Below are 18,118 nucleotides of genomic sequence, written 5' to 3' on the forward strand. Positions count from 1 at the left end.
CGGCCTCCCCCCGGTACCGAGGTGCCCCAGCCCGCCGCCCTACACCACGGCGCACAGCGGAGCGGAGCTGCTCTGCCCAGGGCGCTCGGGAACCTCCGCTCGGGGCCAAGGTGAGACGGGGACGGGGCCTCCCCCGGCTCCGGGCACAGGTCTCGTTCGGCATCGCCCGCCCCTTCCGCCGGCGGTCCCGCCCCTGCTCCCGGCAGCCCGTGCCGGCATGGCGGCGCCTGGCGCCTAGGGCCGCACGTGTGGGATCGCTGTGGGGGCCCTGCTGCCGCCAACATGAAGAGCAAGCCCACGGCCCACAAGTCGGGCAACACGCACCGGGTGAGCGCCCGCCCGGACGCGGCTGCTGGCCGGGGGAAGGGAGCTCAGGCTTCTGCCGTCGGTGTTAGTTCAGTGGTCGTGCCCGGCTGCCGAAGCGGCGCCGCGGCAGGAGGCGCGAGGGTCGGCGGCGTGGCGGGCTCTGCTCAGCGCTGCGAGGGTCCCGGCCGAGGCAGCGGGGCCGGAGTGCGGCTGCTGCCCCGTACCGGGCAGCTCCGGCCGCCCGGTCACCGCCGCCCTAGCGTAGGAAATAATTCAATGAAATTAACCAGGGCTGTTTCAAGAAGGCTGAGAGCGGGGCAGTTTGCTGAAATCTGGGTAGATTTCGTTGCGTCTCTGTCATCGTGCTGTGCAGACGCGTGGGCTACGAGCCTCGGTTTGCAGGTCGCGGGGCTTGAGGGTCGGTCCTGCTCCTGGGCGATTTGCCTTCATCTTCTTGTAGGGCTGATATTGAGGGGTATTATCTGGCAGCCCGTCTTTAAAAATGGGGCTTCTGTTTGCAGTGTGTGTGTGTACTATTGAGAGAGGTCTGCAAGGGCTGTGCTTAGAACTGAGCAAGAAATGTGTCTTTTTTTTTTGCAGTTTCTTACCTTTTCGGAGCGTCTAAGCAACATTAATATTGATATTATTCATCGGATTGACAGAACTGGGAGCTATGCTGAGGTGAGAGCAGCAATTGTGGTTATTTTCTGAAATAACATCACAAGTAGACATACTCCATGAAAGAGTCACTTAAGAAATTTATTTAGGAGGAAATTGGAAAGGAGCTCCTGCAAGAGCTGCTTTTTCTGGAGCCTCATTTCATGCTTTGTTCCGTTTCACTTTTTTACCTGGTCTGCAGTTTTGCCATTGAGGGACTTTGTCAGTACCACCCTGATGTCTTCCATGTGGCTGGTGGGCCTGTTTCTGAGCATGAAGGCTGCTGCTGTGTCATTTAGCAGTCCTAGGACCAGACTTGGAAAGACTTGCATGTGCTGAGTAGTTGCAATAGAATCTGAAGTTTGAAAATCATAAGCTGGAAAAGACCTCTAAGATTATTGAGTCTGACTGTTAACCTAACACTGTCAAGTTCATCATTAAACTATGTCCCTAAGTGCTACATCTGCGCCTCTTTTAAATATTTCCAGGGATGATTATTCAACCACTACTCTGGGCAGCCTGTTCTAATGCCTGACCACCCTTTCAGTGAAGAAATTTTCCCTGGTATCCAGTCTAAACCTCCTCTAGCACAACTTCAGGTCATTTCCTCTTGTCCCAGCCCTTGTTACGTGGGACACATCACTTGTCACCTATAGACACCCACGTACTGGCAGCATGTGTATAAAGTAGGAGCATGTGTCTTCATGGATCACAAGGATCATTTCTGTGTGTCATATAAATCATCATTATGATTATAGTGCTTTGCAGGTTATTGCTACCTGGCCTGCTGGGTTGTTCTGAACTTCCCACTCAATAGCTGAGAGGATGCCAAAAGAAAATCCCAAGGCATTGTGCTGGGTGAGCCATGGCTCAGCATCTTAGATTATCAAGGCTGGTCAACAGAAGTATAAAATACAATTATATAAACAAGTCCTGTCATCAGAAAGTATTTTCAAATGTGTTTTGAATATTGGAAAAAAAAAATATTTTCAGGGAAACTCCGTAGTGCCTATTGAAATGAGTCATTAAGATTTCTTAGAATATTCTTTAAATGTTTAAGGCACTTGATAGTTGTCTTTATTTGAACCTCTCATCTTTACAGAACACATTCAGTAGGGTTGGTAGCTATTCTTCATCTTTGTTTTGGCAGGAGGTTGAAACCTACTTTTTCGAAGGACTGCGGAAATGGAAGGAGCTGAACCTCACTCAGCATTTCGGTACGTCTTTATGTTCATGTTTCCTGCTTCCCTTGGATTGCTAAAATATGGTTTTTCTTCATCCAGAGCCCAGTGGGAGATTATTGACTGGGCTCTGGAGCACTGTTATTCTTTAACACCCTACATGCTTACCAGGGACTGGACTAGTTTTCAGGGCTTCTCTTTTGTTGTTTGAACAGTGCAATTCTATAATGAAGTGGCCAACAAATGCCAGTCCTTCAACCAGCTGGTTTATTACCAAAGTGCTGTTGTGCAGAGCTTGAAGACACATCTGCAAGTCGAAGGCAGTCTTGCTTACCAACCCCTATTAAAGTAAGTATATGATCACAAAAAGTAGTCATAAGCCTTGATGGTATTAAAAGTAAGCATGATTCCTGTTGTAAGTGTTCTTTATCTTTATTGTGCTTGAGGAAAATAAGCAATGAGATGCTCAAAGTTGTCATATTTCCCTGGTAGAGCTTTATATTTCTAAATCTTCAAAAAAATATAGTTGTGACAAGACAAACAAATTAGCTGGAGTGCTTACTAAATGTCTGACATTATATTAATGTGCTTTAATTGATATTAATAATTTTTATTTTTTTTTTACTTCTGTCTGCTTGATTTTTTGAAAATCTTAAGATTCTTGCCATCCACAGCTTCCTAATAGGTGATATTTTTTGAAACGTGAAACGTAAAAGTGATGCTGCCTTTCTTTCCAAGGAGACTGTGCTGGATGATGCAAGGTTTGACTAGGTTTTGATTGGTTTGTTTTTGAAATGCACTAACACTGGTGTATTTTCTGAAACACAGTCTAGTGGTGCAGCTGGCTCGAGATCTTCAGGCTGATTTCTATCCTCACTTTCATGACTTCTTCCTGGCCATCACCAAATTACTGGATACACAGGATACAGAGCTGCTAGAATGGGCTTTTACCTCTCTTTCCTATCTCTACAAGTATTTGTGGAGATTGATGGTGAAAGACATACACAATATATACAGGTAAAAACCATACCTAATGTCTGTCTTGATCAGCAGTTACTAGATGCTGTAGAAGTGTAAATGCCACATGATGGCATTAACACATGATGGTTTAATGCTTCAGTATACTTTTTTGCATGCTTTCTCAGCTTTTCTCAGAGAGGAATTGGCCAAGCTCCAGGGAGTTGCCAGATGCAGGGACTTCTGGCCTTGGGGAGTTCCTTAGCTGCAGGTGCTTGAAAGCTGATTTTGTATGTGCTTGCTGTGTTTTTACACCTTTCCCAGCTATCTGGTTTTGGCAGCTGCTGTAGACTGAGCATGTGGCCTGACCCAGTGTGGCCACTTGTTCAGTCTTAAATTGCTAGTGTAGCTGGGCTCTTCCTTTTGACATAGACAGTGGTTCCATGTTTCTTCCTCCTAATTTCAGTTTGGAACAGATGGAGTAAAAAACTGGCTACAGATTTCCTCCCCAGCCCAGGCTAAGCTGTCGAACATATTGAAAAATGATCTGCTCAATTTGAGAGAATCTGAGGCACCACTCCCTCTGCAATGAACCTGTGAGGAGCCATCTGCCACTGTTACTCATACCAGCAAACTGCAAATATTTGTCAGCCTTGCAAACTGAATCTTTCAAAACTTTTAAGTGTACAGGAGAGCCTGTTGGCTCAGCTGAAATACAAATCTGGCATATAAATCAACTTTCATTTCACTTATTGCTGCTAAACATATATCTTGAAAATCTTGATGCTGCAGCTGAATCTGTGTAGATCTGCAGATTTGAAAGATATTTCTGATTGTGGCTTAATTTGCCTGGCACTGTCATTTGACCTTCTTTGCAAAACTCTTGTTCTTTATGCAAGGAGAGTGCATCTAGATGAGGGAAGGTATTAGCCCTCTCTAGAAGGACAGATTCTTAGTGTTTGTGAAAAGTGGTAATGTAAACTGGAAACAATATTTTTAACCAGCTGATGGCAATTCTTGCATTGCCCCTAAGACAATGGGTTATTTTGTGTCTTTGTAGCCTGTACAGCACCCTGCTGGCTCACCACAAACTCCACATCAGAAACTTTGCCGCTGAAAGTTTTGTCTTTCTAATGAGAAAGGTAAGTGGGATGTTTGTTCCTTGATGCTATCTTCGTTTTGAGGTGGTTCTTGGTTTCAATGTGCAATATTAGGTTTTCTCCAGAGGAGGGTTAGCAAAGCCTGAACTGGCATACAGCGTGTCTTGAGTTGTCATTTTTTGGTCATTTTGTTGGGTTGAGTTTTTTTTGTCATACTGAGAATGTCATGCATTCTGTGTCAGTAGTGGCAAATAGGCCTTAGCACTCTCTGTTTAGAGACATTAAACTAAATGCCTGTGGTTGGTTTATCTAAAATGACTAGAAATAGTAAGGTAATCCTGCAGAAGGGAGATTTGAATTTGTTTAAGGAAATGCTTAAACCTTTTGCCTACTGGCTTTTTCACGAATACCTAAATACGAATACTTTCACAAATACTTTGTAGAACTGAAATTCTTGTGACATTTTTCCACTCCTGAAGATCACTGTATGTAACATTCCCAGGCAGATCAGCCAAGAATAGGCAGCAGCCTTTCATGAAGTAGGGAAAGTGAGTGTTAATCGTTGGGTTTTCTTTAGTCAAAACATACAAAAGCGTACATTCCTTAGACTGGCTAGCAAGTTTAAGCATCCCCATTTTTGTCCTAAGTTGAGAGACCTTTATAAGGCATGTTCATTTGCTTGGTTGTTTTTGGAAATTTCTGAACCTTAAGTCAACTTTTCAGAAACTGAGGTGTTTACAATATTGGACCAGAAGCCCCTGCAGTATTCTCAAGTGTGGTTCTAGTTTTGGATGACTGGATTCTGTGTTCAGCTGATTCATGTCTTTTTCTCATGAGGACAGGGACTTTTTTGTTTCAGTTGTGTCCAGTTTAACAGTGCATTTATGCACGTGTTTAAATGTGCACGAGAAGAATGAAACCCATATATTTCAGCTGCAGTGACCTCAGCAGACCTGTGTACATTCTGGGGTTGTGGGAGAGGTAGTGACTGAATAGCTGATCAAATTTCTTCTTTGAATTTCCTTGTGTGGTCACAGAAATAATGAGTTTGGACTGTTGTGGGAAGGCAGGACTAGGAGAACAGCATGGTGCTGTGGAGCCTTTTGATTGTCTCTGGCCGTCTGGCAGCTCTGAATAGATGATAACTTTTTTTTCTCCTTATGTTTTGTAGGTTTCTGATAAAAATGAACTCTTCAATTTAATGCTCCATGACCTGGGAGAGCACCCTGGAAAGGTGGAAGGTGTAGGACAGCTGCTTTTTGAGATGTGCAAGGGTGTTCGAAACATGTTCCACTCCTGTGCAGAGACGGTAAAGACAAGATTGCTGCTTTAACTGTTACTGTAACGGGCCTTAGGCAGTGCTCACTGAAACCAGGGGTGTTTTCTCTTTCACCTCAGTGGCTCCTCGGTGATAAGCATGTTGGTAATTACCTGGTGGGATCTGAAAGCCTACTATGAATATTTTTGGAGACAGGAAGGCTGTTTTAAGTAATTCCTTCTCAGTATTCCTGTATGCTGAAATCACACTTCTTGCTCATAGTTCAGATTTTAGGTGATAGCCTATTTTTTTCTCAATTCTAAAAAGAATTGAGACCACTGGAATATTTTAGCAGTATCTTGCACTAATTAGTTCTAGGATTGCTAGATTTATTTTCTAAGTGTAAGAACACAATATACTCTTTTCCTGTGCAGGCTATGAAGTTAATTCTGAAGAAGCTGGGGCCTATGACTGAAGAAGAAATTGAGCTACCATGGGTAGCTGTTGGAGAAGCCTTCAAGCAGATGATCAGATCAGCTGCAGTACATATCCATAAGGAGCATTTTGACATTGTCTTCAAGTGCCTGGAGGTACACTGGTTATTTTTCTTCCTACTGTTATTTTTTTTATTCATGAGTGACTGAGAAAAAATTCTGCACTTATTGAGGGAAGTATTTGTGTTTTACTGGACCGGAAATGGGGTTTTATCTGCTTTGGAAACATAAAACACAGGGTCATGGGAAAAATTCCACCCTTCTTTTCTAAGCTTGGAGTTACCCTGGTGGCTGTTTTGTGATTGAGAAGGGAGCTACTGCAGGTGAGACTTGGAACTTAGTCCTATGGCTGGGCAAGGATGGTTTGTACAGTCTGCATGCATTGCAGAACTATTGCTGGAATGTAGTGTTTGTTTTATGTTGCTGAACTATTGGTGGTTCAAAACCACTTTATGACAGAAAAAAGGAAGCTTTTTGCCCTTCAGATCTTTTTAAGGCAGAGTTGGATTAAACCTGGAAATCCAAGTTTGAGCCTTGCAGCCAAGTACTGAAAATCAGAATGTTTTCAGTCTGGGTGTTCCTGTGTTGCTGCTTGGGGGTTACACTCTGGTTTGAAGGAGTACAGCTTAGTGCTGTGCACTGTGCTGTGTTGGATCAGACTGATGTAGAATAATCATCAATGAGACAGCCTGGCACTGCGTTTTACTTACCTGAGCAATATTTAAAAATTTGCAAAGATTTGCTAAGGGGGATTGAAGCCTCTTACAACTGACAACAGACTCTGCCAGTTGTGCTCGTGAGAGGGATGAAATGGGAAACTGCAGGAAATGGTTCACATGAGCATTTTTAGGGTAGTCCTTCCAGCATGGGTAAATAACTCCTATTGGTTCCTTCTTGAGACTGCTTTCCTGTGACTAACCAGTTTCCTAAAAAATCCCATCCTGTTCCTCTGGCCTCACCCAATATGATAAGCAGTTTTAACCTAACTGTCATTAGCTACCGATTTGTTTACCACTGAATATTTTGTATCCCTGAGGTTTCTTTGACTCAGCATCTGCAGTTGTTATGAAATCTTGGCAATTTGTGACATATTTCCTTTTAGTTTTAATGAGTCTTTTGTTTTTACCCTGGGAACTGATGGATGCACAGGGATATTTTGCTCAGAGGGAAGTATTCATGTAGTCTGTGATAGCTGTCTAAATTGGGTTCAGTTTGTTGGATCAAGGGTAGGAGTTTATATCTTCTGTCTCTCTGGACAGAAAGAGACTAATGCAGAATGTAAATTATATGAGTAATCTCGCAGCATCCACATTAGCAAAATTATGCATAAAGTGTAAAAGTACCTAAATTCTGAAAATTCCAGTGAAAGCTGGGTGCTTCCAAACCATTGTGTGTGTGGAACTCAATATTTCTATTTCCTACTGTGTATGTCTAGTGTCAGCCTTTCTGGGAACCCTCATTTTAGGAGTTCCTTGTGTTTCTGTCCAAGGAATCTGGGATGTGTTTTTTACCTAAGGGAAATTTCACAGTGTTTCTGCGCAGTTTAATTTGTGGAATATGTATGAAAGAGCCAATAATAGTTTGTTGGGCAGCTGAGATACTGCTTCTTCAGAATGTCCTTCAAATAGCAGTAAGTGAAACAGAATTCATTTATCTGAAGCATTTAAGTTCCCTATTTTATTTAAACAGGAGTCACTCCTAGATTTGCAGAGGAAAATAACAAAGGTCAACTGCTCTGTGGCTTCAGAGCAGATGGAAAGGATTCTGCAAGCTTATCTGATCTTAGTGGAACATGCAAATGGATCTAAAATCTCACTGCCTGAGGATGTCTGTCAGGTAGGTCAGACTGGCACTTAGATGTGTCAGAGAAGTATTGTTTGAATATGGAAGAGGTATGGTCAGCTGAAGCATTTGTACATATTTCTGATGCATCACTGGGCTTGGGATTTGAGTGAACAGAGACATACATATATTTTGAGTATTGTTACCTCTCTGATCCTGTGAGATTTTACCTCTGTATGGTAATGCTGGTGTAGCCCAGCTTTAAATGAACAATGGGGAAAATGAGCTACTGCTTCTAGAGTCTGTCCCTGCCACTGTGGAGGAGATCCCCCCCATATCAGTGGCATAGAGCAGTTCTGCCAGATTTACATACATTTGACCCCATTAGGCTAGATTTAGGGCCTTCAGACTTCAGTGGGGCTATTAGGATTTGTTTCTGTGGGCTGAAGCTTAGAATTCTGTGGCCCTCCTGGTCCAGGGACTGTCCAGGCCATTCAGACCAGATAATCATTATCTTCATGGACAGATATGAGTTCTCTCTTTTCATTTCAGGTTTTAGTAAAAATGTTACAAACACCATGTCTCTCATCATCTTGCTGCAAGATGCTGCTGAATGTCATTTCTGCATTCCTGCTGGCAGAAAATGTTTTGTTGCCAGACTCTTTGACCAAGGAAGCTATTCAGAAGGTAAAAAGGATTGCTGCTTATACCAGAAATCCCAGTCTTCAAATTCCCTAGAGCAGGGTGGTTTCTGGACATTCTGTTTCAGGCTAGGAAATATTCTATAAGGTTCCCTTCAGCGTTTTTGCACAGATAATGAAGAACCTGCCCAATGCCTTAAATAAAGTCTGATGAGGTGTTGGGATTCCCTGACAGTCTTGCACAGGCTGTCAATATAGCAGTGTCACCATGGCAGACATCATTGCAATGAAATCCAGGCTCTAATTCAAACACCTATAGCCTCTGTAGAGAAAGGAAGGAGAGCAGTGAAGGAATGTGTCCTGGCTATGGTGATAAAGCAGATCATTGAGTCAAACTTAGTGAAAAAAAAATTCATTAAGTTTCCAAGCATTTAATGAGCATGCCTTAGCCTTGTGAACAAGGTTCACACAAGTGCAGTTTTGATTTAGAAAGTACAGGGGTAAGCATATTTCAGTACTACCTTTGCTCCTGGAGCATTGACATTATTAGCTGCATACATTCCTATCAAATGTAGTGTTGCAAAGATCAACAGGAGATTATACCATGGAGTCTGCTTCTGTTCTCACGTTACAAAAAGTTATAATTTTGCAATTAACGGTGTAGACCATAGTTGTAGTGTGTGTGAAAAAAATATTTCAAATAAAAATGCCACGCGATTTACAATGGGGAAGCAAAACTTGCAGTTGTTTAAAGAAGATCAAATTTCATCTGGTCTTCAGTGTTGACTTGTGCTGAAGTAAGATTGGTTTTGCCTGTGGCATGAGGCCAGTTTTGCTCAGCAGACTTCTTCAAACATTTGAGGGTATTTCTGTGGGCTTCTGTTAAACTGGAGGAGGCTTAAAGCTGTCCTTGTGTTCTGAAGGGTCTGGGAAAGAGATCTGGGTGTGTCTTTTAGCTTGGCATTGAGGAGTACTGATCCTGGGTATCTCAAAGGGCTGTTCCTCTTTTGGATCCTTCAAAAGCACAGAGGTTTGCTCTACCCATGAGGTAGTAAACTTTCTGCAACCTGCTACACAGAAAACATGCCGAGTTGAAATATGTTTTGGGCCTAAGCTTTTTGCTAACAGTTAGTGTGTCTGTGCTGCAGTCCTAGAACTTTCAACTTCTATTTTCCATATCACACTGAAGAGATAGCTCAGTTGTCTTTGCACAGAGACAGTAGGATCCAGCAGTGTTTGTCAAAAAGGGTTGTGTCAGTAGGGTTTGTTAAAAAGGAGTGTGCATTTCTGGACCTGAATTGTCACTTGGAAACAATGCTGCTCTTTGTGCTGGAATTAGCAAGAGGACAAGGCAGAGTATCTCAAGAGTTCAAAGAATGCTTGATTTGTATACCAGAAAACATGTCCCATGGGTATGAAATGTCTCTCATTCTGCAACCTTTCACTTGCATCTTGCAGGTATTTGCAAGTAGATTTGAACGGCATTTTCTTTTGGAATTCTCTGAAGCAATGTTCACAATGAAGCAATTTGAGAGGGTAGGTGGAAGTGATTGTGCATTATGTTTATTTTTGTTGCTAAAGGGAACTGGAGAATCCACAGTATACTTACCTGCCTTGAATGCTGAAGGATTGTTGTGTATTGACATGATGGTTATTTAAACTTCTGTTATGATCTGATAAGAAGGAAGGAGGTTACTTGTGCTATTGTGTTAAAGTTCTGTAAGGGTTCTCAGAGCTGGAGAAGGTGATAAGTATCTGTTCACAAAAAGAAGCTTGTTAAGAGGGTATGTTATGGATGGGAGGAAGAGGATGAGTTCTGGAGAAACTAAGTAGAAATGAAGAATAAGTGGTGATCTGGGAGGAATCAAATTAATTAAATGCAATGGGAGGTGAAAGCCAAGTCAAGGATCTGGAGTGTCCTGATAAGACTGGATTTGGTGCAGAATGAGTTTTTGCATTAAATTACAGTCCCTGCTGGTGTCTAGGGGCACTAGAACTGATAAGTCCAATCCTTTGCTGGCTTATTTTTGAGCATTTGGATTTCCCTGTGGTTTGTGTCAAGGGTTTTTTTGTGGATTGGATGATGATTAAAGAGACTTGCCAATCTTTGACTTTTTACCTTTTTTTTGTTTGTTTTGTCTCCAGCATTTTCTCCCATGCTTTCTAGAATACATTGAGCATTGCTTCTCTGGCACAGATGCCATCACAAAGGATGAGGCTGTGGCAATTCTGGCTAAACTCATTTTGGTGAAAGCAGAGCCTCCTACCATTGGTTCAATGGCATTTGAAAAGTATCCTCTTGTTTTCACTGAAGCATCTGTCAGGTGAGTCTTATCAAGTTTAGCTAACACTAGATGTGTCTGTGTAGCTCTAGGCCTGAAGGCAGTGCAGAGCACATAAAAGTTGCCCTCCAGTATTTGCTGGAGTTGCATAAAATGGCAGCATTGCTGGCAGATTTGCAAATCAAGTGATATAGTAGGACATCACTTTTCTTTTTGAAATCATATGAGAAGAGATACTGCTTTGGAAAGGTGGTCACTGATACAAACAGTGCTGTGGTGCACATATGATGGGGATCTGTTACACCATCATGCAAACTGCATCCCTTGGCAGTTAATCTTTGTAGTGAGTGCAGCAGTTCAGCTTCTCATCTTTTCTAACCTCCTGCCTGTGCCCCAGCTTTTTTCCCTGTATGCATATGTCTTGTCCAGGAGCTTTCTTGGCAGCAGTGCAATAGTCTTGCCATAGAGCACAGCTGGATATCAAAGGACATGTAATTAATCCAGAAGCAGCGCTGTACTGGCACAGCTTGATTGCTTTTAGTTGCAAACCTAGCTTGGTTACAATGAAGTGGTTGCTTTCCTGGAGCCTCTTTAGAGAATTAGGGCTAACCACTGAAGCACAGAATGACCATTGCTAATCTAATGATAGTGATTTTTCTAGTAATTCTGACTCAGCTAATTCAAAACTTTTGACTTTGTATTGCCTTTTATGTAAGGTTTGGGTTTTCCTTTAAGCAGTCTACTCTGGGTGTTTTTTTCCTATTTTTATTTAATAGTAGTGGAAGCACTGAGGTTTTGGGAACAGAAAGTTGAGTCAAAATTATTAAATTTGGTTTTCTTCCCTTGTTTTCTTTGTTTCTTGATCTCTATTTTTTCAGTGGTTTGGAGCACAGAGCTGCAAGGACCGTGGTCCTGCTTGGACTGATTCTTTGTGCTCTTGGAATGTCAGTGTGTAAATTACGGTCAGGAGACATCTCAAGAGTTGCATACACTGTCTCCTACCTAGTTTTTAAATACTCCAATTCTTGAGATTTCTGAGCTGCCTCTGGCAGTCTGTGCCATACTTTGATATCTTTATACTTATACAGGTGGTTTTTTTTTTATTTGGGCTTTTTGGCTTTTGGTTTTTTCTTGGGTTGTTAGGGGGTTTTCCCCCCAGTCCTCAGTGTATAACTTCAACCTTCTTTACAGCAGTTTAAATCCCTTGCTGATTATCTTATCTCCTGGAAACATAAAGAGCAGAATATTTCTTACTCTTTGCATCAAGCTTTTAGAATTAGCAGGCTTTCATCATCAGACATGTCTAAGATCTTCTTTCACTGGACCAACAATCCTAATTCCTTGAGGTTTATCTCATAAACATATTTTCTTAAGCCTCTAATAATTCTTATTGTTGGCTTTTTATGAGCTTCTGTATTTCTTGAAGAGTGAAGCCTATGCAGCCTTCTGACTGATCTTGCAAGCACTGGGTGGAATGGAAAGATTGCTGTGGATGAGTGTGAAGGACACCTGTTCATATGTTCCAGTATGGCATCAACCCTTTCTGCCTGCAAATAGGCTTGTTGATTTGGGCTCACCTTGTGATTCCATTGAAGTCCCAAAACTTTTACCTCACTGATTGTTTTCTGTCATCCATCTATGTCAATGTTATCATGTTTATTAACAACAGCTATAGAGATGACTCTCAGGTGTTGCTAGAGTCTATATGTCCCAGTTGTGAGGGTGTCCAACTGAGAACCAGTGTCTTTTCTTTTAGAAATATTATTTGAACTTGAAATAAAGACCTGACATTTCTTGTGGGCCATGTTTTGTGCTCTTCAGCATGACTAGATGATGTTTTGTGCAGTAGAGAACATTGAGAAGAAAAAAAATCTCTTGTGTTATGCAAGTCTTTTTTCCTAAAAGTAGACAACATAATTTTGAATATCATAGGAGCAAAAGGAACACTCTGTAATATGCAGTGGTGAATTAATAAAAATTTTGGGTTTATTTTTAGCTCTAATACAAGGCAACAAACAAGTAAAAGACAAGGAGGAAAGGCAGGAGTACCAGTGTTGGATCATGTACTGTCTTTAATGCATTTACCAGAGAAGGAAGACATCACTGACCTTTCACAGTCTTGGGTTGCCTTGGTTGTACTACCACATATTAGGTAAGGGATATTCTAAGGTACTGTTGTCATGTATTTCTGTAGTACTGTCTACCTTCTTACTGCCTGTTAGCTCTCTTTCTGTAAGAAATCACTTTACTAAGGAAAGGACAGTAAGTGCTAGTGCTAGGCTCAGGAAATTGGGGTTAGAAGGCAAAAACAAGTGCTGCATGGAAATACCATGAGTCAACAGTAAAGACAGGAATAGAATATCAGCTTCTTGATTGCCTACTCACTAAATTTGGTGCTTTAGTGCATAGAGATGTTCTTGACACATATCAGTTTGTGTGTTTTAAGCACTATCCTCTCTCAAGTATTTTTTCAGTAATTATTGAAGGACTAGTTAGAAAGAAGATGCAGTGAATGCTACAACTTAAATTGTGAGTCAGAAATAGCAAAAAGGTTTTGCTGCTGGTTTCAAACTTGGAATGAGCTACCTGTAATTTAATAGAGATAAATGGGATAGAAAGCTTTTATACGTAGGTGTCAGTGTAACAGAAATAAAAGTCTTCCCATTTATTTTGAACAGACCAATGAACAAAGACCACATTCTGCCTCATGTGACAAGTTTTATAGACTCTCTCTTCACAGCCATTGACAAAGGAAGCCTCTGCAAAGGTCAGTTACAGTTACTTCCTGTTTATTTGCTATTTGTTGATATATATATAAAAAAAAGGGCAGTTTTTCTGATTGCACAAAGCATGAAAATGAATAGTGGTAGCATTGTATCCAAAATTACCATCTTGACTTAAACTAGAAGAGTAAAGCTTGGGAAGAAACAACCTCCAGGAAACAATGGAGGAACATTTGCTGTTCATAATAATGATGGGGTGACAGATGTCTTGCATAGTGGAAGACCGAGGTAATTGGGAAGGAAAAGAGGAAAGTAAGGGAAAAAAAGAGGAAAGAAATCTATCTAAATCAAATTCAGACTGAAGCTGTCAAGTGAAGGAGAGACTATTGACTCATAAGCTCCAATTCAAACCTGTAGTGCAAAGTTTAGGACATTAGCATCTGTCAGTTAATAGCTACTCATCAATGACAGCTATAAATGCCAATTAAATATCATTGTCCCAAACCCTTTGAGCTTCATGTTGAGTGCCAAAAAAGACTGTTGTAGTTTAACCCCAGCTGGCAACTTAGCCCCACACAGCTGCTCACCTGCTCATACTTGCCCAGTGGGATGCGGCAGAGAATTAGAATAGTAAAAGTGGGAAAGTTTGTGGACTGAGGTGAAGGCAGCTTAATAGGTAAAGCAAAAGCTACACATAGAAGGAAAGCAAAACAAGGAATTCATTTACCATTTCTCATGGGTGGGCAGGAAACTTCCAGGAAAGCAGGGCTCTGCATAATGGTGACTTGGGAAGATAAACACCATCAGTCTGAACATTCCTCACTGTATCTGCTAAGCATGACCATAGGGTTTGAAATACCCCTTTAGTCAGTTTGGGTCAGCTGTCCTGGTTGTGTTCCCTCCCAGCTCCTTGTGCACTCCCAGCCTACTCACTAGTGGGCTGGTATGAAAAGCAGAAAAGGCCTTGATGCTTTGTGAGTGCTGCACACTGATAACAAAAGCATCCCTGTGTTGTCAACACTATTTTCAGCACAAATCCAAGCCAGAGCCTCATACCAGCTGCTGTGCAGAAATTCAGCTCTATCCCAGCCAAAACCAGCACATTCTCTGCCTGTTATTCAATACCATTTATGTCATGCTCAGGTACCACCCTATCCAATGCAACCTCATTATCCACCTCTTCCCCTCCCATCCTTTGATATAATATCATTCCCTTAGTCTGTGGACCACCCCTGTAAAATGTTCACAGAATATCTGCTGATCTGCTGAGTTCATTTAATCCATGAATCTGGGTTCCATCTGTTACGGTGGTCACTCAGGACAGGAGAGTTGGTGTCTTGGGTTGAGTTGTTTGCCACCAGAATCAGCTCAAGTTAATTCACTGCTGCACTTGCACTGCTTCTTCTAAAACTTGTCCTCCATGGGTTTGGCTGCTATAGTGATTCCTACAACATGTGACAAACCTACAACATGCAACTGAAATGGGTTGCAACAATTTCAAGTTGTATCTCTTGTAATCTCCACCCCAGTCCCTTTGGGCTAGGCCCCAGGGTTTAACATTGCAATGAACTCTTTTCCTTGCCCCTGCTTGGGTTTGAATTTACCCACAGTCTTGTTAGGGGAGTACTTGCTCCAAGTGGAGTCTTACCTATGAGTCCCAGTTTCTCCTGGGGTATACCTGCTGTGGTGTAGGCTTCCCCGTCACCACAGGTGTTTTGGGGTGCACCTGTTCCAGGGCAGCCTTATCCATGGGCTGCAGTGCCTTCAGAGATATACCTGCTCCAAATGTGGCCTTACTCATGGCTGCTCTCCCTCAGGAATGTACCTGCTCTGTCATGAACTTGTCTGTGGCCACACACTTTGAGGTGCTCCAGCATGACCTCATACATAGCTGGTGAGGATTCACAGTGTACCTGCTGCAGCATGTACTTACCCACAGGCACAGATGCTTCAGGTGTACTTTCTCCAGCATGGATTTACCCTTGGGTCACAATTCCTTCAGAGGTACACCTGCTTCAGCATAGACATAACTAAAGCCATAGGTGCTTTGAGATGTACCTACTTTGTCATGGACTTAGCCACAGGCAGAGGTGCTTTGGGATGTCCTGCTCCTGTGTTGGCTCGTCCACAGGTCACAATCCAATTCACTCAAGTTCACGCTGGAGTTCCGGCCTGGCTGGTACAGCAGGACAGAAAGAGCAGCACTGCCCTGGCCACCTGCCCACCTGGGTGCATTGCCATGGCTGTTATCAGAATGTTCCAGGTAGAGCAGAGAAGGATGCTAGGCAGTACAGCACTACGGCTGTGAAAGCAAAAAGCAGTCACTAATGATCACTGGCTGCTAATAAACAGTAAGACAAGCAAACCTTGTGGCAGGCACAGAAGCTTGCTAATTAATATTAATAGCTAAACAGCAATAACAGCTATCAATCAGGGTTCAGTCTAGCACACTGCAACCTTGCACTGCTCAGGGTCTGTGTGTGCCAGAGGCATATTGCTGTTTCTTCTAACCTTGCAAGCCACATGCTGGGTACCAGAAAGAAATGTATCTTAACCTCAGCCAGCAACTGAGCCCTACACAGCTGCTTGCTTACTCAGCAGGGATGAGGGAAGAGCATCAGAAGGGTAAAAAGGGAGAAAGCTCAAGGGTTGAGATACAGATAGTTTAACAGGTAAAGCAAAAGCCATGCATGCAGGTGAAGCAAAACAAGGAATTCATTCACCACTTCCCAAGGGCAGGCACATGTTCAGCTATCCCCAGGAAAGCAGGGCTTTCATAACAGTTACCTGAGAAGACAAATGCCATGCCTACTTCTTCCCCCTGTTTTAAATGCTGAGCATGGTGCTGTATGACAGGAGATATCTCTTTGACCAGTGAGGTCAGCTGTCCCAGCTGTGTTCCACTGGTAGAGTTAGTTTTCATCATGGTGTGTTCTGGATTTGTGCTGAATACAGGGTTGATAATACAGAGGTGTTTTCGTTACTAGTGCTGCTCCCAAGGCGTTTTCTGCTTTTCATGGTGCCATGCTGACAAGGAGGCTTAGGGTACATGGCAGGCTGGGAGGAGGCACAGTCAGGACAGGTGACCCCAACTGACCAAAGGGATACTCCAGACCTTATCGCTGCATGCTCAGTATATAAATTGTGGGAAAGGAGGAGGAAGGGAGGGGATGTTTGAAGTGGTGGCATTTGTGTTCCCAAATCATCACTACATGTGATGGGGCCCTGCTCTCCTGGAGATGGATGAGCAGCTGCCTGTCCGTGGGACCAGGTCCTTGTTCTGTTTTGCTTGTGTCCATGGCTTTTTTGCTTTATCTCAACCCACAAGTTTTCTAGCTTCTACCCTTCTGATTCTCTCCCTGATCCTGCTGGTGGGGGAGCGGGCAGGTGGCTGCAGGGGGTTTGGTGGCTGGCTGGAGTTAAATGCCAACGCCCCTCCCAATGCCTTGTGTACTCCCAGCCTCCCCACTGGTGGAGTGGGGTGAGAAACAGCAAAGGAACAGGAAAGCCCTTGGTGCTGTGTGAGTGCTACTCCTTGGTAACAGAAACACCCTTCTGTTATCAACAGTTTCCAGCACAAATCCAAAACAGAGCTACATACCAGCTGCTATGAAGAAAATTGCCTCTATCCCAGCCAAAACCACCACACCATCTCTGACCCAAGTGACACCACCAGTCTTTTCTCCAGGAAGAGATGGTCACTGGTTGTCTTCCCTCTCTGACCAGGAAAAAAAAAAAGTAGCTGAGCCTGTATAGAGCAGGGCAGTTACTCAGAGACTAGAAAGTATTTGACCTTGTGGCAAACTATAAACAACTTTTAGAATGCTCCAGGTTGAATGTTCATTGTTCTTTTGTTTGTAAGGGCTGTCTGTCATTTTCCATTTATAATGTCTTTGTTAATATTCCTAAATGTATCCACCAATCAGGTCTATTGCTTTTTCTTCTTTAAAGAAGCTTTGTCAAGCATTTATGTCTTTCTTTTATCATATTTGCAGGTTTTTCATGCTGTCATGATTGTTTTATTGGTAATGTACTTAGCCTAAAAAAGGAATATCTAGAATTTCTTTTCTTGGGTCTCATCTTTGCTGGCAGTAGTAGCAGCACTGCTCAGGCTCTGTGTGCATGCCAGAGGCACATTGCCTTTTCTTCCTTTTTTGATAAGGGAAAAGAAAATAAATGCATCCTGAGTCCTGTACTCATGCCTCCTATTGTCCCATGTTATACTTACTTGCTTGTTTTTCTTCACCCTTCCCCCAAACTAGGGTTCCTGGATCCTTTTTTCATCCCCTGGCGTTCTTTCCACCTCCATGATTTCCTGCAATTCCTTCACCTTCTCTACTAGGACTCCAGTTCTTCTCGCACAGCCTGTGCAAGGCTCCCAGCCCTGTACTCTATTTGACCTTCCTGCTCTCTGAGCCATGAGGCAAAGTGCAAGTTCCAGAACTGGGTGGTTTTGGTGTTCTGATTGCTGTGGAGTGCGAGGAAACGGGCTTGAAAACTGGGTCAGAGCAACAGCAAGGTATCTCTGGCAGCTCTTCAGGGCCAGTATGGAATTGCTTCCATTATTGATCAGACAGGTGTGTCTGTAGTGAGGTGGAAGCTGCTATCTTTGTCCAGCATGGGCATACTGCTACCAAAGGCTATGCAGATTGCAGCCTAGGAACTGTCCTTACACTATGCAGATAGATGCAGAAAGTTTCTTCCTGTCATTATTTGATGTTTCTTCTGTCTTTGAGG

At 42.8% G+C, this 18,118-nt stretch overlaps 1 protein-coding gene across 1 annotated transcript in view; it reads left to right on the forward strand.

The window, feature by feature from the left end:
* Window positions 1–211: 211 nt before the first annotated feature.
* Window positions 212–18,118, forward strand: part of UTP20 (UTP20 small subunit processome component) — a 63,236-nt gene continuing 45,329 nt past the window's right edge. The window contains exons 1-14 of the mRNA XM_084205891.1: window positions 212–327; window positions 907–987; window positions 2,114–2,180; window positions 2,360–2,492; window positions 2,973–3,161; window positions 4,162–4,243; window positions 5,373–5,510; window positions 5,894–6,049; window positions 7,643–7,789; window positions 8,288–8,422; window positions 9,835–9,912; window positions 10,522–10,700; window positions 12,655–12,810; window positions 13,337–13,425. Of these exons, the coding sequence (XP_084062017.1) occupies window positions 283–327; window positions 907–987; window positions 2,114–2,180; window positions 2,360–2,492; window positions 2,973–3,161; window positions 4,162–4,243; window positions 5,373–5,510; window positions 5,894–6,049; window positions 7,643–7,789; window positions 8,288–8,422; window positions 9,835–9,912; window positions 10,522–10,700; window positions 12,655–12,810; window positions 13,337–13,425 (1,675 nt within the window). The 5' untranslated portion in view covers window positions 212–282. The remainder of the gene's footprint in view (window positions 328–906; window positions 988–2,113; window positions 2,181–2,359; window positions 2,493–2,972; window positions 3,162–4,161; window positions 4,244–5,372; window positions 5,511–5,893; window positions 6,050–7,642; window positions 7,790–8,287; window positions 8,423–9,834; window positions 9,913–10,521; window positions 10,701–12,654; window positions 12,811–13,336; window positions 13,426–18,118) is intronic.

Source organism: Fringilla coelebs (assembly GCF_963513975.1).
Source record: "Fringilla coelebs genome assembly, chromosome: 5".
NCBI classification, from domain to species: Eukaryota; Metazoa; Chordata; class Aves; order Passeriformes; family Fringillidae; genus Fringilla; species Fringilla coelebs.